Source organism: Aedes albopictus, chromosome 1 (assembly GCF_035046485.1).
Source record: "Aedes albopictus strain Foshan chromosome 1, AalbF5, whole genome shotgun sequence".
Lineage (NCBI taxonomy): Eukaryota > Metazoa > Arthropoda > Insecta > Diptera > Culicidae > Aedes > Aedes albopictus.
The window spans coordinates 212,614,937-212,639,116 of record NC_085136.1 but is presented as its reverse complement, the minus strand read 5'-3'; the positions used below and the strand labels follow the sequence as shown (position 1 = coordinate 212,639,116).

The following is a 24,180-nucleotide window of genomic DNA, read 5'->3' as shown; positions in this document are numbered from 1 at the left end:
TTACCCCCTAAGCACGCTCGTATGGCGTGCGTCTCATAATGTACCTGTGATACATGAACTTTGTTTACCTATCCTGTGCTGGAGGGAAATGCACCTATTCGGTGGTGGAGGGAAATTTTACCTATTCTATGGTGGAGGTTAATATAGATATAAGTTTTTGCATGCTCGGAAAAAAAAAAAAAACTACCTAGATTAAGCTACCTATTATTTTTACCTATGATGTATGAGACGTGTTGAATGCGATGGATCTCTTCAGTCGAGTCAAGTACAAGATACTGAAGACGACCTTACAGTTGAGGTCGAAATACGTATCTGTCAAAGGATGCAAATTCTTAGTGGAATTCAAAGGAACCGTACTTAACCCGATTTTCTTTTATTTACTCTTATTTTGTTTTACCCGGAAAACTACGAAAATTCCATGCTTTTTACACAAAGTAGTCAACAAAACTAAATTTCAAACGATAACATCTAGTTTTTTAGCCTTGAAATGTTCGTAGCAGTTTGGGGGACATACTTGAAGAAAAATAGTGATGTTTTCGTTACACTCAAATTTTGATTCACTCAAAAATTAACGAAAGTACCACATTTTTCACGCAAAGTGGTTAACAAAAATAATGGCTTACAATGCAAAGCGGTTTTTTACCTTTAAATTATTCGTGAAAGCGTACTGGACGTTCTTGATGAGTAATAGTGATGTTTTCATGACACACTTAATTTATTTTATTCGAAAAGCTACAAAAATACCATAATTTTCATACAAAACAGTCAATAAAACAAAATTTAAAGCCATAACATGTAGTTGTATGGCCTTAAATTTTCCGTTACAATGTACTGCAGGTCCAGTGATAAAATGTTGATGTTTACATTACACTAATATTTTGTTTTATAAAAAAATGTACGAAAATACCACAAAAAAGCGAATAAGCCAAAATTTAAACTAATGATATGTAGTAATTCAACTTTGAATAGGGTATTGGTTCCCTTCTTAAGCATGTGGCTCCCATTTTCATCCTACGAAAAACAAAGGATTGAAGCGCTGTTTGTTTTGTTTCTTATTTTTGACCCATGAAAACAGAAAGAACGGAATCAATCGGTGCCGTAATCGCTTGTTTTCGAATAAGATGAATATGGGAGCATGAGATTACTGATGGCACACATACCCTATATCGTAGTTGGGTAGTGGATTCATTTGAACAACCTTAGTGATGTTTTTATTACACTCATATTTTATATCACTCAAAATACTAGGAAAATACCACATTTTGCACACAAAGTAGCCATCAAATAAAAATTGGAGTCAATGCATTATAGTTTTTTGCCATGAAATTAATTGTAAAAAAGTACTATACTTGTTTCATAAACAATAGTGATCTTTCAAATACACTCGTTGTTTTCTAAATTTGTTTATAAAAAAATAAAAAAAAACAACTCAAATAAAGAGAACTTACTATGCGCAGCATATATGTTGATGTACCTTAAAAAATATATTTTTACGCAGATAATTATTTTTGATAGCTAAAAGCACTGAGATTTTCACTCAAGTGGAGTACTGACTAACTTTGTTATTTATAATTTTATAAAATTATTCATGTTTTGATACAATAAATTAACCCGAGCAGAGGAGAATAGCAAGTTAATAACTACGAAATCACATAACCTGTTTTTATATCTTGTTTTGTTATTATTAAATTATCAAGGCATAGCTTTTCCATAACAAATTTTGTTGGACAATCTCATTTTGTTATAATGAAGCTATTGATATACATTAACTAAATTACATTTAAAAACATATTTTGTTAAAGTACAAGTTTAGTTATTGTTGTAGTATTGATCGACTTATCAGCAATAGCACAACAGTAACAAGTTTTGAAATCACAGCAACAATTCGACAATTATGACCTGTCCATTTGTGTTGTTCAATTTTTGTATTCAGTTAAGAAGGAAATTTCTAAACGACTACTTTTAAGAATTCCATATAACTAAGGTCTTTTTTTTACACGGGTAGTTTTTCTGCTTTAACTCTGCTTTAAAATTTTGGGCCAATTCACATGAAAATTTGTACACAGGTAGACACGGTTAGTACTACCTGTGTACGGAAAATCAGATAGGTAGGTTCAAAATTGACCGAGTTAAAGCAGAAAAACTACCCGTGTAAAAAAAGACCTTAGTGTATAATTTCCCGATAAGCACTTGGAAGTTCTGGAGGAACAATCGATAAATCTCTGGAGAAGTCTTCAAGAGAACTCCTCGCGTAATTTTCTTGGAAATTTCGAAGGTAATTCTTCTGAGCAATTATTAGAATTCTTAACAGAACCTTTTGAAAAACTCCTGGAGAATCTTTCGGAAAAACTCCTGGTGAAATCCTCAAAGAAATTTTCAGAGAAATCTTAAAATGAACTTCAGGACTAATGATCACAGGAAATTCTGAAGAAATCCTTGAAGGGATTCTATGCAGTATTCTAAAGGAATTTCTAGAGAATTCTTTGAAAATCCATAAAAGATTCCGCAGATGAACTCCCGGAGAAATTTCTGGAAGATTTTTGGAGTCATTTATGGAAAAGTTAATGACCAAATCTGTCGACGAATTTCTAGAAGAATTTTATGACAAAGTCACTTGATAAACATATAAGAAGTTTTTGACGGAATCCTTAAATAGAGGGATTTCAGAAAAAAAATGCAAAAAAATAGATACGAACCAGCCAAGTCTCTTAAATAAAGACAAATCAATTAATCTTTTTTTTTCGAATGAGTGTAATCAGTTTCGTACCTTTTAATTTCGCCCTATGTTGCTTATCCATATCAAAGGATAAGCAACATAGGGCGGAATTAAAAGGTACGAAACTGATTACACTCATTCGAAGAGGGTATTCTGCTTAGAGGGTTCGAAAAATCGGTACAAAATCAATCAATATTGCAAAAAATTCTGGTGAAAGTCCTGTAGGAATCATCAGAGGAAGTTCAGGAGAAATTATAGAAAACATTTTGGTGGAATCCTTGTAGAATCCAGGAAGTATATTCGACATAATTCTTGAATCCAGGAAAAAATCGGAGGAATTAAAACAAAGTTTCCAGAAAAATGTTATAATCTGTACAATATTTCCAATATCCCAAAAATTTTCTGCAAAACTGTTGAGCATTCTAAAAATTCTTCAGTTTCTATGCTGAAAATGAAAAACAAAACAGAAGTCACAAATTGCTATCGACGATCAAACTTTTTCAAGTACACGTGTTGATTTCAAAACCGTGCTCCGAAAACAATCAAAGTAGAATAGTTTATAAATTACAGGTGAAAATCGAAGCTCGTCGTATTTGATAATATAGAAATCACTAAAGTTTGATTATCTTGCGACTTCAAATCTCTTAGAATGAATTAAAAGCTGAAAATATTTCTAACGTCGGAGTGATTAACCTCATGTTATTGGCGGGCTTGTGAGACAAGCGAATAATTTTATATAATAAGTATTATAACTTATTTAGTAACGAGTTTGATATCATAGCAAATTCTGTTCTCCGATTATTATCAATAACATATTAATATCAAAATTTGTTATTGAAATATTTTCCGAATCCACTGTTATAAAGTTGTTATTGAAACTAACAAAACAAGTTATTGAAATGGTTTCCCAGGAACATTTTTTTGTTATGAAATTTGTTATTTTGCCGCTTATGACAGACATGTTTATAACACAATATGTTAAGGACGATCTTCGGCGGTGTGCAGGAGAACGGTGTGTGGCGGAGAAGAATGAACCACGAGCTCGCTGCACTTTACGGCGAACCCAGCATCCAGAAGGTGACCAAAGCCGGAAGGATACGGTGGGCAGGGCATGTTGCAAGAATGCCGGACAACAACCCTGCAAAGCTGGTGTTTGCAACTGATCCGGTTGGCACAAGAAGGCGTGGAGCGCAGAGAGCACGATGGGCGGACCAGGTGGAGCGTGATCTGGCGAGTGTTGGGCGTGACCGAGGATGGAGAGCTGCAGCTGCAAATCGAGTATTATGGCGGCAAATTGTTGATTCAGTATTATCATGAATTTGATGTGAACTAAATAAATGAAATGAATGAATGTTATGGTAATAACTTAGAAATAATCGATTTTATTGTTCAGTTATTTTGCCCAAATAACACAGCTCCTTATGCTGTTGTTATTCCCTTCTGCTCGGGAACCTAACATGTTTCATACGGCTTTTCCCATCATACTGATACTCTTTGCGTTGCAATCTGTAATATTTTTTGGGATTTAATATGTTTTTCAGAGCACTATCAAAGTTTCCCCAAAATGAAAATGTGATTCTCGCTCATATGAAAAAATATTGATCACCCAAAACAATTAAAACTGTCCAATCCTTACATTGCAATTATAACTGAGACGCCGGTATTTGTTTTAAAATTAATAAATCAGGAAAAACACATGGAATAATATTAGGGAAATTTGCTGAAAAACTATCAAAGCTACCCCGTTTTGCGGTATTGCTTCAGAAACTCTTCTATATACATTTGTTTTTCAGAAATTTCCCAAAATTTGCATTTATATTATAGGATATCTTCCAAAGATTCTTTCAAAATATTTTGTCGTGAGTTCTTTTCGAAAATCTTTCAAAAATATTCCAGAGATTGTTTTAGGGATATTTTCAAAAACATCAAGGATGCATGCGGAATTTATTTAGGGGTTCTATTTCTCGAGGAATTCTTTTAGAAAACTTTTGAAATGTTTCCGTGAATTATTCCTTTGGGTTTTCATCAGAAATTCCTCTAGCGATTGCTTGATAAATTTCTCCAAGGATTCATTTAGAAAACCTTCCATAGATTTTCTCAGTGAATCCATCAAAGAATCATTTAGAATATTATCATATTTTTTTCAGGAATCTCTTATTTTTTGTCCTGGAGAATTTTCGAAGTTTTTTTTTGGCTTTCTCCAGTTCTCTCAAGTTTCCATCCTAGTTCCCATGCAAAGTGTTTTTCTTTTTTTTTTTGCTCCCATTAATAGGTAGTTCCTTCCGTGGTTTTTTCGATATTTTTAGAGATTTTCGATAATTACTTCTGGAATTTCTGCCAAAGAGTTTTCCGATATTTCTCCTGAATTTTTTTCGCTGGTTTTCATCCGGAGTTTCTCCCAGGATTTCTCTTAGAGATTTTCAGAGTTCTTTCATGAATTTTCTAAATATTTCCTACCAGAGCTTTTTCCGAGATTTCCCAGTTCCAAAACCAGAATGCATTGCCTTATATTTTTATTTGTTGATTATTTGAGTGAAATAAAATATGACTGTAATAAAAAGTTCACTAGGGTTGTTCAAATAAAATCCTTTTTTGTGGTATTTTCGTACATTTTTTATAAAACAAAATATAAGTGTAACGTAAACATCAACATTTTATCAAAAACAGGTCCAGTACATTGTAACGGAAAATTTAAGGCCATACAACTACATGTTATGGCTTTTAATTTTGTTTTATTGGCTGTTTTGTATGAAAATTATGGTATTTTTGCAGCTTTTCGAGTAAAATAAATTAAGTGTGTCATGAAAACATCACTATTACTCATCAAAAACATCCAGTACGCTTTCACGAATAATTTAAAGGTAAAAAACCGCTTTGCATTGTAAGCCATTATTTTTGTTAACCACTTTGCGTGAAAAATGTGGTACTTTCGTTAATTTTTGAGTGAATCAAAATTTGAGTGTAACGAAAACATCACTATTTTTCTTCAAGTATGTCCCCCAAACTGCTACGAACATTTCAAGGCTAAAAAACTAGATGTTATCGTTTGAAATTTAGTTTTGTTGACTACTTTGTGTAAAAAGCATGGAATTTTCGTAGTTTTCCGGGTAAAACAAAATAAGAGTGTAATTAGAACATTTTCATTGTTCATCAAAAATGTCGAGTACAATCCTACGAACAATTTAAGACCAAAAAAACTATATGTCATCGCTTTGAATTTTGATTTATTGCTTGTTTTATGTGAAAAATAGGGTATTTTAGCAGTTTTTTGAGTAAGATAAAATATCAGTGTACTGAAAAATCACTAATTTTGCATAAACATGTTCACTCCAGCTGTACGCATGATTTAGAGTCGAAAAAACCATATGTCATCGCTTTAAATGTTGTTTCATTGATCAATGTGCGCAAAAAATGCACTCTCAAAAAAACTAGGAAGTGCCTTTTGCTTAATAACTTTGGGTAGACGCATCTATTTTATATTTTTTTAAATGGACGATGATCTTGAAACCTGTCCGGTTCCATCGCAAAAAAAAGTTTTGAAATCGGTAGAAAAACGACCGAGAAACGCCTTGTCAAAGTTGGACTTCCGACTTTTTTTGGACCCTTGGTAGTTCGCGGGAGTTTTTACCCCCTCAGTAGTTTAAGTGTTAAAAAGTAATACAAGACTAGCTTTTTCCAAAAACTGAAAATTCTACACTCATCTCTAGACATCTATGAACTAGATGAATTAAGCATTTTTATGATCATAACGACGTGTAGAAGTAACTAATATTGAATTACAGTTTAGTCCGCGAATGATCAATTTCACCCCGCTTATCAATTAGACCCCGGTTTACGGTACCGTGATGTCGGGTGAAATTTATCAGTGGGGAGAAATTGATCAACGTGCGGGCAGTTTTTATTTGTCAAAAATAAAGCTTTGAACTTAAAACAATTTGTAGAAAATGATTAACATCTGGCTCAAGGGTTATTGAATGATGAGTTTACATGTTTTACATATACCGTCGATGGGGGTGACAATGGGTCTGGGGGGTGAGATTGGGTCAAAACGGAGAAACATAAAATTTTAAATAGCTCATCAACTATGGCTAATTTATATTGAAAACTTTATAGTATTTTAAAGAGGAGATGTTTTTACACGTCATGATGCAGAAAAAGATGTTTAGCAATAATCGTTTTTTGTTCAAATTGTGGTTAAACTTATATGATGAAACTACTAGTAAATCACTGTGAAAAAATTTCTCCTTCGCAATGTTCCACACAAGCACCTAACCATAAATTTTCTTATAAGTGATTAGCTGTAGGTATTACCTGGTTGATGCAACGAAAAAAGTGGGCTGTCAATGAACTTTTTATATAAAAGTTCAATATTTTCGACCCTATGTCTAAATATTAAAAATGGGGGTGAGATTGGGTCAAGCAAGTAATCGAGTGCACATAACCTTAACTAAAAATTCAACTTGTTATCCAGTCCTTATTTTATGTAAGAGTGGTGCCATGTTTACCGTATCTTCATAAAAGTACGATTTTTTTCGAAAATATGTCGCAGAAGTGTCAAGCGAGTGTGTTCATATGTTTAGTGCCTAAAATCATTTATAACAATAAACATGGACATGGACAGCTCCTTTAATCATCATTTAACGTTTAGTGTACTGCAATATCGTAAGCTCGCAAAATAGACTTAAAAACGTTCTTCTTCTCCACTCATTTTTGAAATTTTAAGGAAATATCCTGAAGCTACTAGACAGTAGTGGGAATTAGGAAATACAGGGGCTATTAAACCGGTGCCATAGTACAATGTCGGAAAATGAATGAACGTCGAATTTTGGTTTGGTTAAACATTTCTCATGCAATCTTTCAATGCGTCCATCCCTCACTGTAATCCCCCTCCTTTCATGGAGGTTGAAACTTTAAATGAGGATGATTATGGTGGCTAAAATTAGCGATACAACATACAAACGTGATTTTATCAAATTTCAACAATTTTTTCGGTTGTATTAGCCTTTTTAGGTGGGTTAATCATCTTTTAAAATTACCAAAGTTTTTTTTAGTCATGGTTATATTGTTTTTTAAGTAGGCTTACTAGATATGATCAATAAAATTAACTTATATTCAAAGATAGGCGATTTTGAATGCTTTGACCCATTCTCACCCCCTCTAAGGGGTGAGATTGGGTCAATTTTCAAACATTTGTAGTTTAGTAAGAAATTCATATAATGTAATACTTTCTTGCTAAACTATCAATATCACATAGAAGAGTATTCATACCAAATAAAAGGTTATTCTGACTTCAATTGTATTTGTTATTTAACAAACAATCTTCGAGTATCCTTTTTTGACCCATTCTCACCCCCAACGACGGTAATAAGTCATATATTTCTGTATTAAATTTAATATTTTCCGAAACTGCGTGTTTGGCGATTTTCAAAGACACTTTCAAACTTTTGTTACCGTAGCTGTATCGCACATGGAATAAATATTCGAATGAATGTTTATAGCTGCCAAGTGTTCGCTAAACCCGATTTCGTCATCAAAAGTTCTACAAATATTGATATTTATGCATAAAATTGTACTTTTTCTAAAGTAATGACTTGTCTAGTATTGAAATTGCATACTTTTAGGCGTTTTCGTTAGATTTATTAAAGTTTAAATTTAAATAATTTAGAATTTACTAAACTTGTATAAGTTTTACAAAGCTTTTCGCATTCTGGGTGGATAATTCAGATGGAAAATTTATTTCCAGCAATTACAAAGACATTTCACTGAGTGATCAATTTCACCCCAAAACTAAATTTTCTGATTTTTTATTTTAAATGATATTTATTGCAATAAAATGATTTGCAGTAAAAGTTTCAACCTCGTTGACTGATGAAATCCGTGGTCCTACTTGTTTTAAAGTTTTGAGTTTGACCATATCGATAATTATTCAAAAATTAGAAGCCAAAAACTGTGAAAAGTGATCAATTTCACCCGAAATCACGGTACTTAAAGTAATTTCAAAAGACTTTAATCCATTTCGTTTCATTTTAATTTTTATAGTGAAATTCGTTTTTATATGCACATTGACATGTTTATCATGTTTGTTTGAATGATGCCACTGCCAAGTGTTCTGGAGCGTCAAACATTTTTTCTCAGGAGTGGTTGAATTAATCTGATTTGGTTAGTTTGTTATATTATATTGCTTTAGAATATTAGTACCTAAATGTTGACCAAAGAGTATTCTGTGTTCGTTACCTATCCACTAACGTGGCCAGAACAATTCTTGATCGTTGACGGATTACTTGAATCTTGTGTTAGAATTAGTGATTAATCCAAATATACAGCCACAGAAAATAACAATTGTGTAATGCCAGAGTTTCATTCATGTGTGATATGACATCACGAGTTTCAAAGCCAAACGTGTCTTAAATACACACACCGCATCAGAAAGCAAAACCTATTCAAGCAATATATATTTCGTTTCCTATACCAAGTGGAATGGTGTTCAGTACCACCTCTGTGGTGAATACGAGTCATGGGATGGAATATAGAAAATGCTATACATTCGTTAGACAGTGATTGCCAGAGTGGTTCCGTATGTGGTCGTGAAATATTGGATTTGTTTATCATCAAAACATTCCGAAAGTGCAGTTAAAATTAATTTTGACAGTCGGTGGAAGATTGCCGAAAATATCGGTGATAACTGCGTGCCAGCTGATTCAGTACATCGGCATTGGTTTAAATCGAAAATTGTATTGAATAGAAGAGCACACAGGTAATGATCAATTCTTTCATTATCATGCACAGGTAATTTGTCTTTGTTTCAAGTGAACAAAGAAAGTGAATTATGAAAAACTGTAACATTTAGAAAAATAACTTTATGCGTGATCCAAGAAGATTAGAAAAAGTTATCAACAGTTCAGTTATCATCGTGTAATCAACCTTCGCTTATCGCACATTTCACGTCGAAGAACGACTATCTTGAGTACGGGCCACGAATAGCTTTGCATTAACATTCAGTTCTTGTTTTGTTATAGGTACCAGAGCATTTTACTACGGATTCTGTAAGCGTCACAATGAGTGAACATTTGAAACTGGTTACCGGACCGGTGGATCGTGCCTTAGCCGGCAAAGCACCCTGGCAGATAGTGGCCATTACAACCAGCACGGTACTGGGGACGATTTGGTTGTGGAATTTGCTGGCCGAAGATGAAAGTAAGTAAAATCTTGAGGTGGCAGAGCTTACCTATGTCGATAAGATTAAACTTGCTAAGTGCTTATCGGGTGCACTTTGAACATCATGGCTTACATTGGCTCGGCAATAGTACCTCTTGCACTAGAAATAATTGTAGAATGATTGATAAACATGCTTTGAAATCCTTGGGTTTGTAAACTTTGTTTTAAGTTTGTTTTAGAAAAAAGACTCTGTTTCTAGATTATAAAACCAAAACCGGGCTCAAATTGATCATTCGCAGATGAAATTGTAATTCCATGTTTGCAATTTCTGTTCTTATGATCATAAAATTGTTACCTCATCTAATCCATAAATGTCTAGAGATGAGTGCGGGCTTTTAAGGACAAGGTATTTGGAGTACATAACTCAAAATTTCTAGAGCACCGTTTTTTTTGAACCATTGAACGGATTTGGATGAAAATGCATCACGCCACCGGGTGTGTAATTGTTCAGTGGTTGTCAATAGCGTGATGCATTTTAATCCAAATCCGTTCAACGGTTCTAAAAAAACGGTGCTCTAGAAATTTTGAGCTATGTACTCCAAATACCTTGCCCTTAAAGTTTTCAATGTTTTCTTTGCATGGCCGAAACCCTGGGTTGGTACTAAACAATCGATTGCCTGTAAACTTTCTGTGTTCATATAGGTAAGTCTTCAGAAAGTTCAAATGACAGTATCAGAACAGTCGGGGTATCCTATTTTATCCAAACTGTTCTTGAGCTCAGATCCTGAAGTCTACGGGTGTAACGGAAACTTCTTTCACTATACAAAGCTACGATTTGTATACTATCATGTCCAGTGAGTCTTCTGAAAGTTCAAAAGACAGTATCCGATCAGTTGGGATATCCTAGGCCATCCAAATCCAATAGATCATAAATTCTACGCGTGTAACAGTAACTTCTTTCATTACACAAAGCTATGATATGTAATCTATCTCTATCATGTCCAGTAAATCTTCTGAATGTTCAATGGACATCATTAGATCGGATCGAGTCATTCAAACCATTATGATGTTAAAAATCTAGCATTTACAGAAACTGAAGTTTCTGTTTTGGCAACATAGACTAGAGTTTTGTTGTATAATCTATAATACTTACTGGAGCTCACAGAATACAGAGACTATGACATAGCTTCGGGATACTCAGAATCATTGTCCTGCAATATGGACAACATTCAACAGCCTTTTTTACTGTTTTGAGTAACATAACATTACCATTAGCAATGATTGTGTTTATTTCATTTATTTAGCGTTAATAACAATTATAATAAAACTGCATCAATAATTCTTCACCATGACTCGGAATGTGGCTTCGTCATATCTTCACCATTGCTGTAAGTTTTTAGTTGTAGGGAATGTCAGTAACCCTGAAATATCTCAAAGGTATTTTGGAATGGCACAGAAGTTCACGGATCTTGGTGGGTTAGACTAGGTAACGTTACTTTTGATAACACAAATAATGACAAAAAAATGAGTTTCATAAAAGTTTGAACAACCTTGAATGTTTCAAAAGTACTCTTCGAAGAATACATATTAGTAAATATTGTTCATTCTTCTTCTATGTGGCTCTATGTTCTCACTGGAACTTGGCCTGCCGCTTTTCAACTTAGCGTTGAAGTTGACGTATTGAAAGTATTCCCGACCGGAACGGGAATCGAACCCGCCGTCTTCGATTGGCAATCCATAGCCTCAACCACTAGGCTAACTGGAGACCCAAATATGATTCATTATGTATCATTATTTAGTTTTAGAAAGCTATCATTACAATGCAAGTGTAGATATAAAGTAACGTACTTCATTAAAGATTGGATGACCTAAATTGTTACAAATCTATCATGAAGGGACCCATTAAGAGTTAAGAGGTTCATGGATCTTATTTGGTTGTGTAACGTTACTATCCAGAACAAAATCATCTCATGTCACAGTGGTTGCTTTTATCATCTAAGCTCCATAACAGTAAGGATGTTCCATAATATCCCAAAAATCAAGGTTGCAACCATTCATTTACAAAGATTTACATTCATTTGCTATTATCTCAGTTCAGAAGCATGCTATCGAAAAACAATGTATGGATGAATTTAACCTTGTAGTTTTATCTGAAAGTTTGCCGAATAACATTGGGGTCGCACAAGCATTCCAAAGTCGTGAGCGAGCTGTGATGGCAACTTCCCACAGCGTGAATGAAATTTACATTCACCGCGTGGAGAGTTGCCTTTACAGCTCGCTCACGACTTTGGTATACGTTTGCGACCCCAATGTTATTCGGCAAACTTTCAGATAAAACTACAAGGTTGAATTCATCCATACATTGTTTTTCGATAGCATGCTTCTGAACTGAGATAATAGCAAATGAATGTAAATCTTTGCAAATGAATGGTCGCAACCTTGCCAAAAATATATATAACAACGCTTATTGTTCCTCGAACTACTTTGGTAAATACAGTGGATGTAACACTACTTAATGTACTGGTAATAGCTATTATCACAAGTGTAGACCTGAAGCTATGGTCTCCGAAGTAGTTTGGTTAATCTGGAATATTTCAAAACTATCTTGGAATGACTCATGGAATGCCAGGGGGTTTACAGATTACAGTTGGATGTTACAGTTCATTGTGAGAATAACTACTGTTACTGTCAAGAGGTAAACTTCAGGACTGTTTGGACGATCCTTAATGTCCCAAAGGTTCATAATAATATATAGTCGATTTCAGGTTGGTCCAGTAACCACGTTTGATTATGCAACGTTACTCAGTATATCAGATATGCTGTTACGAGTGAAGACCTGAAGCTCTGAACTCCAAGATAGTTTGGAGGACCTGAAGTATTCCTGTAGTGTCTCAGAAGCTTCATGGATTATAGCAGATTGCGCAATGTTTTTTTTTATCTGTATTAACGAGATTTTTAGCCCTAGGCTAGTTCATCTCGGGACCCACGCTTTACTTCCCTTCCGAAGGAAGAACCCATGTTTTTATGAGTTTGTCGGGAGTGGGATTCGATCCCAGGTCCCCGGAGTGATAGTCAAATGTTCTAACCATCACACCAGGTCCGCTCCACTTGTGCAATGTTATTATTTATGGTGAAAACACAAAGTTATTCTTGTAGACTTCATTATAGGACAGTTTGGACGACCCTGAATGTCCAAAGGGTTTATAATAATATCAAGTAGACTTGTTGCGAATGCAGATCTGAAGTTCTTAACTCCAAGGTAGTTTGGCTGACCTGGAATATACATACAGTGTCTCTAGTGACATTTGAGATTTCAAGATACACCATCATCATCATCATCAAACTACTAGTACTTAGCCGTTCAAAACCAGGACGTCGTTGTGATTGTGTTGTTCAATTATGGCCCTCTGTTAATTTTCAACTTCTATTCAATTTCTCTCGTCGCACACTTGCGATTCTATCCACCGTTTCTTACATTACTATCGTTACTCCCTCCTTCTTTGAGTAGTATTAAGTTCACCGAGAAAAGCCAATAAAATTCAATTATCATAAAGACATGTAAATAAAGCTATTTCAAAAAGTCTAAGTGATTGCATTTCACATGTATTTAGCGTGGTTCAAAAAATCGTTTTTGCTCCACACCGCTTATTCGATTCATGACCAGATTCTATGCCTTCTCACAAAATTTGAACTCGTTTGGTTGAAAATTGAGAGTGCACAAGCCCTTCAAAGTTTGTATGGGAATTACTATGGGAAAACGATGTTTTTCATTAAATCGATCGTAGTATATTCCCAAGCGCCCTAGAGCATTAGTTGACCCTTGTTACGTCTAGGCTACTCTATCAGCTACAACTTTGCTGAAGACTGTATTCAAATCGCATGCCTCATTTATTAGTATCGATTTGTACCCAACTGGACAAACTTTAACAGTGATCCTCCAGCTTCGAAGCAGGCAACATTGCTGCACATGGCGCCAAAGATAGCACACTGAAATCATGGCTACTATGTTTCGCTGCAAAATGCAGTGATGCCCACCGAGTAGTTTAAACATCATGAGTAAAGATTTAGTTTCTGGATAAAAATCGATAACTAATTAATAAGGCATGCGATTTGAATACAGTCTTCAGCAAAGTTGTAGCTGATAGAGTAGCCTAGACGTAACAAGGGTCAACTAACGCTCTAGGGCACTTGGGTAAATACTACGGTCGAATGAATGAAAACAATCGTTTTCCCATAGTAGGGGAAACTTTGAAGGGCTTGTGCACTCTCAATTTTCAACCTAATGAGTTCAAATTTTGTGAGAAGGCATAGAATCTGGTCACGAATCGAATAAGCGGTGTGGAGCAAAAACGATTTTTTGAACCACGCTAATGTATATCAAGTTAAATTCAACAATCACTCCTTGCAGGTCTTTACTCGCGCCTAAAGCGACGTTTCTTCAAATTGGCACGCCGAATACCGTCCGTTCGGCAAAAAATAGAAACCGAAATTGCCAAAATCAACGACGGATTTACCAAAGACGCCGCACAATATGGCCAATTCATCACCGTCCTGCCGCAGGGTGGTCTACGACAAGATGAAGTCCTGCAAAAAGTCGATGAATATCTTGCCCTTGGACATTACAAATGGAAGGAAGGCTTCATTTCCGGGGCGGTGTACTACTACAACCCGGACTTGGTGAAGCTGGTAACGGAAGTGTACGGGAAGGCATCGTACACTAATCCTCTGCATGTGGACGTTTTCCCCGGCATTTGCAAAATGGAAGCCGAGGTGATCCGTATGACAGCTACGCTGTTCAATGGTGGTGCCAAGGCGTGCGGAACGATGACTACGGGTGGAACTGAATCCATCATGATGGCTTGCAAAGCCTACAGGGACTACGGACGCGATGTGAAAGGAATCACGAAGCCAAACATTGTTCTGCCAGTGACGGCTCACACAGCTTTCGATAAGTCGGCCAAGTACTTTGGAATGTTTACCAAAACGGTTCCGGTTGATCCTAGAACCACCGAAGTTGATATTAAAGCTATGGAACGAGCGATCAATTGCAACACAATAATGCTGGTTGGCTCAGCTCCAAACTATCCATATGGTACTATGGATAACATCGAAGCAATTGCCAAACTGGGTAAAAAGTACAATATCCCTGTACATGTGGATGCCTGTTTGGGAGGATTTTTGATCATCTTCATGAAACGCGCTGGTTACCAAGTGAGGCCGTTTGATTTTAGCTTAGATGGCGTAACGAGTATTTCTGCAGATACTCACAAGGTATGTTAAATGGTCACACTGATACAAAATAGATCGTAACTTTGTTATTCATTCATTCCTTCCAGTACGGGTTCACACCCAAGGGGTCATCGGTAATCCTATATTCGGAGAAAAAGTATCGTCACTATCAGTACACAGTGACGACGGACTGGCCCGGTGGCGTGTACGGTTCGCCAACCGTCAATGGATCTCGTGCTGGCGGAATCATTGCAGCAACTTGGGCCACTATGATGAACTTCGGCCTCGATGGCTACGTGGAAGCCACCAAGAGAATTATTGATACTGCACGCTATATTGAAGCACAGTGAGTCCAGACTAACTTCGATCTCAACAATAATATGCTAAATTTGTTTGCTCAATTTCTAGACTCCGCAAAATCGACAACATCTATGTCTTTGGTACTCCGGCAACGAGTGTGGTAGCAATTGGTTCGAAGGACTTCGATATTTTCCGTCTATCTTCCGAGCTTAATTCCTTAGGATGGAATCTGAATTCACTTCAGTTCCCTTCAGGGTAAAATATTATTAAAATTAGGCATACAACAATATTTAAAAAATACGTTTCTTTTGTAGAATTCACATATGCGTCACTTACATGCATACGCAAGACGGCATTGCTGATAAGTTTGTCAACGATGTCCGCTCGAAGGTTGCCCTGGTCATGAAGAACCCGGAAAAGCCAGTGGAAGGAAAGATGGCCATCTATGGAGTCGCCCAGGCTGTGCCCGATCGGGAAGTGATAGGAGATTTCACCAAATGTTTCATCGATTCCATGTACTACACACCGGAGAGCCAATAGAAACATAGGCAATGGATGCGATAAATGTTGGATGTATGTTCCCACCTTCTAAATTGTTATGTGTTCAGCAAGTTCATAGTAGGAGAAAGCTACATCACCAGCATCAACATGATTTCATAAACAATGTTCGCGGAGAATGTGTCGTTTATGTGCATTATGTATTGATTGTTTATTACAGAAGTGACTAACGAAAAATATATTTATGAAAATAAAACATGAGTTCAAATATCAGTTAATTTTTCAACAATAAAACCTGACAAGTTCCTATTCGCTCAATGGATTATAAACAGAGAGAGAATTTTCAAACAAAAAATGCACGAAACAAGCAACAAAGAAGGCACTGCGATTACTGGTAACAGTGTTGAAAACCGCCCAGCTTCCAACACTGTTGAAGGTTCTGTTCAAGTTATGCATGTCAAGTACATATATCGCATAGGGTGGATTGTCGTAACAAATGCAGGTTGTGACATTGTCATTATTGTTGCACGATGGTTGAATTTTTATTCAGTTGATTACAGTAGTTTACAAAATAAAATGAAAGTCGTGAACTTCTGTCAAAGACCAAAATTTTTAAAGCACAATTTAGTGCTGATTTCGAAACCGTGCTTTAAAAAAAAATAAAGTAGAGCAGTTTTTAAGTTTTAGCTCAATATCGAGTTTTACAACTTTTAAAAATATGGAATTTACTAAAATTCAAATGTCTTGCGTTTTTTTTTAACCAATTTCAAATCTTTTTCCATAAATTAAAAGCTGAATACAATACCATTCGATCATCTGAATGCAGATTTTGCGTCAGATTGATGGAATTCAAGATATTGGCGAGTTTTAGGGATGATCTTCTTAAATTTTAGCAAAATTTAGGAAAAAAAACAATCAAAAAATTCTTTCTCAACGTTTATTTGACATATCATATGTAGGCAAGTTACAGTAAAAAATTCAGCTCAATCGGAGCATTGATTACGAAGATTGAGATGTGTGAAGTGAGCGACGTTGCATAAATATAGAACAAAAATCGATTTCAAATCATCAACCTTGTATGAAAAGTCGAAAAAAATTCCGCTCTAATGTATTTTTTTTCCTTCGCGTTTTCGAACTCAGGGCATGATTCTACGCCAAAAATGATCATCAGCTTACCGAGTTCAAAAATGCTGTAAACTAGTGTTATAAACCAAGTAGGCACAGTTTGTTTATTTTTTGCATTTTCTTAATAGTAGTTTACGCAACAAGGTGCAGAATGTAGATTTTTACAGCACGAGTCGTACATTTATCCTACGAGGCTTGCCGAGTTGGATAATTACGACGAGTGCTGTAAAAATCGAGTTCTGCACCAAGTTGCGTATAACGTTTTTTGCAAATTCATAAATTACCACTTGGGAATAGTTTTTAACAAAACTTTTTCATCAAACTGTACACGATGTTCATAGCTGTGTTTAATGTCGAATTCGTTTATTTGCACCGCCTGCACCGCTTTGCCACCGGGTGTAGCAAACTTGCACCGAAATCGTTCGTTTATTCGCAGGTACTGTTCTGTTTTGACACCCGATTGGCACCGGTGCAAGAAAATGCTACACCCAGCAGGGATACCAGGTCAATTTTTGAAAAATCTGGATGATTTAGGAAGATTTGTCTGGAAAAGTCTGGATTTGCGTGAAAACCTTACAAATTCCTGGCAAAAACCTTACAAATTCCGAGCAAAACCTTACAAATCCGGAAAACAAATGTCTGGATCTTCCAGACTTTTGTTAAATGAGACCTCAAAAATCTGGATAAATCCAGATAAATCTGGAAGGTTGGCAACGCTGACACCCAGTTTGAGCGCGGTGTAGCAGGTACAAAGCTAGTTTTACCAATACATGCATATCGCTGAACTTGTATCGCTGTTTTGTTTTGGTAAGAATGATGATTTTCTCTTCGGCATGAGGTTAACAGTTTTCTTGGATATTCGTTTATTTTGAGATGTTTTAATTTTCTAAACAGCAAATATGTGCGTTTAAAATTTATTTAAACTTGATCGATGATTATCACGTCTATCAACTTCTGAGGAATCATAAAAATTTATCGATAACATGAAATTTCAATGAGTTGATTTAACGTATATTTTTCCCATCACTATTTTTTTTTTGATTATCGCAGATATGTATGTGGATTTAATGATTTTCTGTCACATGGTGATCTATGATATATGAAAAAAAATGACGTAATAAAGTTTTGATAAGCCCAGAATAGAATAAAAATCTATTAATTCAAATTGGACTGAAATATTACTGAGATAACATTTTGTAGGTACAAACAGTTTCAAAAACCGTAAATTCTATTTTTTTTGTCTAACAACAAATATTGAATTTTTGAATTACATTGAAAGTCAAACAAATGTCACTAAAGGATGGTTAATGCATTTTAAATATGAGTTGCGTTTCAATGATTTTTACGTTGTAGCTAAACGTTTTCCACTGAACTGCCTTTAACATTTTTTGTGTTAAATTTGTGCACGTAGATCGTTTACAATTGTATGTTAGCATCCTTTTTTATTGGGCAACGGAAATTGTTCAATTCTAAAAAGTTGCTTATAATTGAAAAATTATGATAGTACAAGAATTTGAAGAAGATAAACAATGTAGGAGTCTATGAATGAGTGTAACCAGTTTCGTACCTTTTAATTCCGCCCTATGTTGCTTATCCTTTGACAGATACGCGTATTTCGACTACCACCTGTAATCTTCCTCAGTGTCAGTTATCCACTCTGAGGAAGATTACAAGTGGTAGTCGAAATACGCGTATCTGTCAAAGGATAAGCAACATAGTGCGGAATTAAAAGGTACGAAACTGATTACACTCATTCATAGAGGGTATTCTGCTTAGAGGGTTCGAAAAGTCGGTACAAGATCAATGTAGGAGTGTTAAAACATTGGATAACAATTTTCAAGTAACATTTATCATAACAAGTTTATCATGTACAAATGGATTACTGAAAACTTTTAAAATTGTTGAATTGTACATAAAAAGTAAAAAATAAAAATAAATAAACATAATTTTGTTCATCACGGAAATCATGAAAGCATTGATTATGTTTATTTTTGATATCCTTTATTGTTTTCTTTGACGCTCTCACGCGCTCTTACTAATACCATCATAAGCTGTCAACAAAGTGCACCGAAACCGTTCGTTTTTCCAGTGTCAATTACTACACCGGTGCAGTCCACCGTCGGGAATAAACGAATTCGACATAAGAAAGTCTGATTATAGTAGGTTATACTGTTCAGTTGTCACATTTTTTCAATGCTGCGTTCATAAAGCATCAAGAAGTGGATCAAAACTGAAAACAGTGCTGTAATGGTTCATTACGCAACGCAAATCAGTGCTGTAATAAACCATTACAGCACTGCTAATTTGGTGTGGGAAAGTAGGCCTTTTCCTGACAGATTTGCGTGAGGTAAAATAGCCTATTACGATGAGAAATTGCAAAAAAAAATAACAAAATACCTATGCATTAATAATTACTGCAACATGATTGTAGCACAAATCAAGATTATGGCCCACTGCACGAATTTATGCAGGCCTGCTTACTCTCACAGAAAATTTGACGTTTGAGCGGTGCCGACACCTCTTAAACGTCAAATTTCGTGTGAGAGTAAGCAGGCTAGTATAAATTCGAGCAGTGAACCATAGATGTATGAAATGACAGTTATGCAATGTAGATTATGAGTTACAGTGATTCCGAAAACTGAAGAAGAGACATGCGGATTACTCAAGAGCCGGAAGTGGGAGAACGTGGGTAAGTTGTCCTTCGGAGCAAGGTTTTAGGGGGTTTCTGAGGGATTCAAGCGCGTTACAAGGAATCCCAGGGGGTTTCAGGCATGAAAAAGAAAACCTCCACAACTATGATCCACTGCTCGAATTTATGCTGGCCTGTTTACTCTCACACGACATTTGACGTTTGAGAGGTGTCGGCACCGCTCAAACGCCAAATTTTCTGTGAGAGTAAGCAGTATGCTGGCCAGTTCGTGCAGAAGTTCATAGTGGCACTGTCCCGGATGATGTCCAATAGCTCCGCGGTGTATGCCAGTAAGCGCAAGTTTCTGCCTAGTGCTAGTGTCTCCTCGCTCATTCTAAGGTATGTTGACCCGGCACTAAGTACCGACAGCTACCGTGGTAATCTAGAAAGTACTTATAGCACCGACGAACCGACGTGACAGCTAGAACAAATAAATTCAAATTTGTTGTCCGCGACGCCATGATGAAAAATAGCCGAACACTATCGCCACCTCTATAACAGCTCGCGATGATTTGATAGCTCGACACCGAACCCCCGTGTGTTCATATAGGAAACGGTTCGCGTCTGCGCTGATTTGACAGAAGCGATCGCTCGCTTTGGTGGTCGACCGTTAAATTGGGGGGGGGGACACTTTTGAATCACCACTGTCACGTCGGTTCGTCGGTGCTTATAGGCTAATGTGCGTACCCTACCGTGTCACAAGATGCACTCTGCTTCATCACCAGTATGATGCATTTCAGCATTCTTATCCGGAAAGATATAGAGTTCTCCGGCACGGGAAAGGCTGGGTATGCTGCGCAATTCAGATCCCATTGTGATCCACTAGCCTCTGCCCAGCAACTCCTATCCCTACCTCCACGCGGTACCGGCCGGAAACTATGAGCAACCTTAGGGAAGATCGGGTAACCAACCCCGGTGGGACCTTTGGTCGTAGGCTGACAGGGGGGGTTTGCTTCGGCAAACCTGAGCGTCTGTTCTCCAGGAGGAGCGGCTCACAACAGCGTCTGATCCCCATGTTAGGGGCGGCTGATCTACGTCCGAGTGCCAGGGAAGGACTCTAAGCTCAACTGTGCACTATGGTCCTCCGGAAAGTAGGGGGTTGGTGTCAGGCCCTACGAGCCAGCCGTAAAAAACCATTGTAACGGAAAATCAGCAACAGAATAATACGAACCGAGACCAACGGCAACGACCCCAGCGAACAAAAAGGACTTGCGATTGGAAACTCGGTACGTGGAACTGCCGATCTCTCAACTTCATTGGGAGCACCCGCATACTCGCCGATCTACTGAAGGACCGCGGGTTCGGCATCGTAGCGCTGCAGGAGGTGTGTTGGACAGGATCCATGGTGCGAACGTTTAGAGGTAATCATACCATCTACCAAAGCTGCGGCAACACACGCGAGCTGGGAACAGCTTTCATCGTGATGGGTGATATGCAGAGGCGCGTGATCGGTTGGTGGCCGATCGATGAAAGAATGTGCAGGTTGAGGATCAAAGGCCGATTCTTCAACTTCAGCATAATAAACGTGCACAGCCCACACTCCGGAAGTACTGATGATGACAAGGACGCATTTTACGCGCAGCTCGAACGCGAGTACGATCGCTGCCCAAGCCACGACGTCAAGATCATCATAGGAGATTTGAACGCTCAGGTAGGCCAGGAGGAAGAATTCAGACCGACGATTGGTAAGTTCAGCGCCCACCAGCAGACGAACGAAAACGGCCTACGACTCATTGATTTCGCCGCCTCCAAAAATATGGCCATACGTAGCACCTTTTTCCAACACAGCCTCCCTTATCGTTACACCTGGAGATCACCACAGCAGACGGAATCTCAAATCGACCACGTTCTGATTGACGGACGGCACTTCTCCGACATTATCGACGTCAGGACCTATCGTGGCGCCAACATCGACTCCGACCACTATCTGGTGATGGTCAAACTGCGCCCAAAACTCTCCGTCATCAACAATGTACGGTACCGGAGACCGCCACGGTACAACCTAGAGCGACTGAAGCAACCAAATGTCGCCTCAGCTTACGCGCAGAACCTCGAAGCCGCGTTGCCAGACGAGGGCGAGCTCGATGAGGCCCCTCTAGAGGACTGCTGGAGTACAGTGAAAGCAGCCATCAACGACGCAGCCGAGAGCACCATCGGGTACGTGGAACGGAATCGACGGAACGAATGGTTCGACGAAGAGTGCAGAACGGTTTTGGAGGAGAAGAACGCAGCGAGGGCGGTAATGCTGCAGCAAGGGACTCGACAGAACGTGGAACGTTATAAACAGAAGCGGAAACAGCAGACCCGCCTCTTTCGGGAGAAAAAGCGCCGCCTGGAAGAAGCGGAGTGTGAAGAAATGGAACTGCTGTGCCGTTCCCAAGAAACACGGAAGTTCTATCAGAAGCTCAACGCATCCCGCAACGGCTTCGTGCCGCGAGCCGAAATATGCAGGGATAAAGACGGAGGCCTCTTGACGGACGGACGTGAGGTGGTCGAAAGGTGGAAGCAGCACTTCGATCAGCACCTGAACGGCGTAGAGAACGTAGGCACGGAAGCCCACGGCAACGGAAGAAACGACGACGCCAGTGCAGCGGAGGACGGAAATGAACCAACTCCCACGCTGAGGGAAGTTAAGGATGCCATTCACCAGCTCAAAACCAACAAAGCAGCTGGTAAGGATGGTATCGCAGCTGAACTCATCAAGATGGGCCCAGAAAAGTTGGCTACCTGTCTGCATCGGCTGATAGTCAGGATCTGGGAAACCGAACAGCTACCGGAGGAGTGGAAGGAAGGGGTAATCTGCCCCATTCACAAGAAAGGCGACCATTTGGAATGTGAGAACTTCAGGGCGATCACAATTTTGAATGCTGCCTACAAAGTGCTATCCCAGATCATTTTCCGTCGTCTGTCACCTAAAACTAATGAGTTCGTGGGAAGTTATCAAGCCGGCTTCATCGACGGCCGGTCGACAACGGACCAGATCTTTACCGTACGGCAAATCCTCCAGAAATGCCGTGAATACCAGGGTCCCCAACGCATCACCTGTTCATCGACTTCAAAGCGGCATACGACAGTATCGACCGCGCAGAGCTATGGAGAATCTTGGACGAAAACGGCTTTCCTGGGAAGCTGACTAGACTGATTAAAGCAACGATGGACGGTGTGCAAAACTGCGTAAGGGTTTCGGGTGAACTATCCAGCTCATTCGAATCTCGCCGGGGACTGCGACAAGGTGACGGACTCTCATGTCTACTCTTCAACATCGCTCTGGAAGGTGTGATGCGACGAGCCGGGCTCAACAGCCGGGGAACGATTTTCACAAAATCCGGTCAATTTGTGTGCTTTGTGGACGACATGGACATTATAGCTAGAACATTTGGAACGGTGGCAGAACTGTACAACCCCGCCTGAAACGCGAAGCAGCAAAGGTCGGACTGGTGGTGAATGCCTCAAAAACAAAGTACATGCTGGTAGGCGGAACCGAACACGACCGGATCCGTCTGGGTAGTAATGTTACGATAGACGGGGATACTTTCGAGGTGGTGGAGGAATTCGTCTACCTCGGATCCTTACTGACGGCTGACAACAACGTGAGCCGTGAAATTCGGAGGCGCATCATCAGCGGAAGTCGGGCCTACTACGGGCTCCAGAAGAAACTGCGGTCGAAAAAGATTCACCCACGCACCAAATGCACCATGTACAAAACGCTAATAAGACCGGTGATCCTCTACGGGCACGAGACATGGACCATGCTCGAGGAGGACCTACAAGCACTCGGAGTTTTCGAGCGACGCGTGCTAAGAACGATCTTCGGCGGTGTGCAGGAGAACGGTGTGTGGCGGAGAAGAATGAACCACGAGCTCGCTGCACTTTACGGCGAACCCAGCATCCAGAAGGTGGCCAAAGCCGGAAGGATACGGTGGGCAGGGCATGTTGCAAGAGTGCCGGACAACAATCCTGCAAAGCTGGTGTTTGCAACTGATCCGGTTGGCACAAGAAGGCGTGGAGCGCAAAGAGCACGATGGGCGGACCAGGTGGAGCGTGACTTGGCGAGCATTGGGCGCGACCGAGGATGGAGAGCGGCAGCCACGAACCGAGTATTGTGGCGTACTATTGTTGATTATGTCTTGTCTTAATGATGTTGAACAAATAAATGTGTATATAGAGTTCTCCAAATTACGCAACACAAGGAGTATACGCAACACAAGGAGTATACGCAGGGCTGCCAGATTGGCCTCAATTGTCAAATGCCAGGCTGTGTAGGACCTAGGAGAGTTCCACTAAAGGAAGCTGGACCCATATATTAGGGTAGATAGTTCCCAGGGTAGATAGTTAGGTCAATAGACGCCACGAGAAGTAACATCTAGGGCCCATATAGCCGAGGCGGTAAACGCACGGGTATTCAGCATGACCATGCTGAGGGTGACGGGTTCGATTCCCGGGCGGTCCAGGATCTTTTCGTAAAGGA

At 38.6% G+C, this 24,180-nt stretch overlaps 2 protein-coding genes across 4 annotated transcripts in view; one reads left to right on the top strand and one right to left on the bottom strand.

The window, feature by feature from the left end:
* The window catches only part of LOC109430330 (tubby-related protein 4), a gene marked incomplete in the record, with an annotated part of 266,514 nt that overhangs the window by 204,424 nt on the left and 37,910 nt on the right, over positions 1–24,180 (bottom strand).
* LOC109430336 (sphingosine-1-phosphate lyase) lies at positions 9,264–16,171 on the top strand. Of its 3 annotated transcripts, none has more exons than XM_062846208.1 (6): positions 9,264–9,470; positions 9,716–9,910; positions 14,280–15,142; positions 15,208–15,446; positions 15,509–15,655; positions 15,715–16,171. In XM_062846208.1, the coding sequence occupies exons 2-6, from the start codon at positions 9,772–9,774 to the stop codon at positions 15,938–15,940; spliced, it is 1,614 nt and encodes a 537-aa protein (XP_062702192.1). In that variant the 5' UTR covers positions 9,264–9,470; positions 9,716–9,771; the 3' UTR covers positions 15,941–16,171. The 3 variants fall into 3 exon arrangements, with proteins under 3 accessions (XP_062702192.1, XP_062702193.1, XP_019561937.3); XM_062846209.1 differs by having other exon boundaries at positions 9,264–9,502; positions 9,733–9,910; XM_019706392.3 differs by having other exon boundaries at positions 9,265–9,470; positions 9,733–9,910.

Excerpts from the sequence above, each read along its gene's own strand:
- LOC109430336 (XM_062846208.1), top strand. The coding sequence starts at position 9,772 with ATGAGTGAACATTTGAAACTGGTTACCGGACCGGTGGATCGTGCCTTA. Across the intron at positions 15,447-15,508 it reads GCACGCTATATTGAAGCACA|ACTCCGCAAAATCGACAACA; the intron begins GTGAGTCCAGAC and ends CTCAATTTCTAG. Across the intron at positions 15,656-15,714 it reads TCACTTCAGTTCCCTTCAGG|AATTCACATATGCGTCACTT; the intron begins GTAAAATATTAT and ends TTTCTTTTGTAG.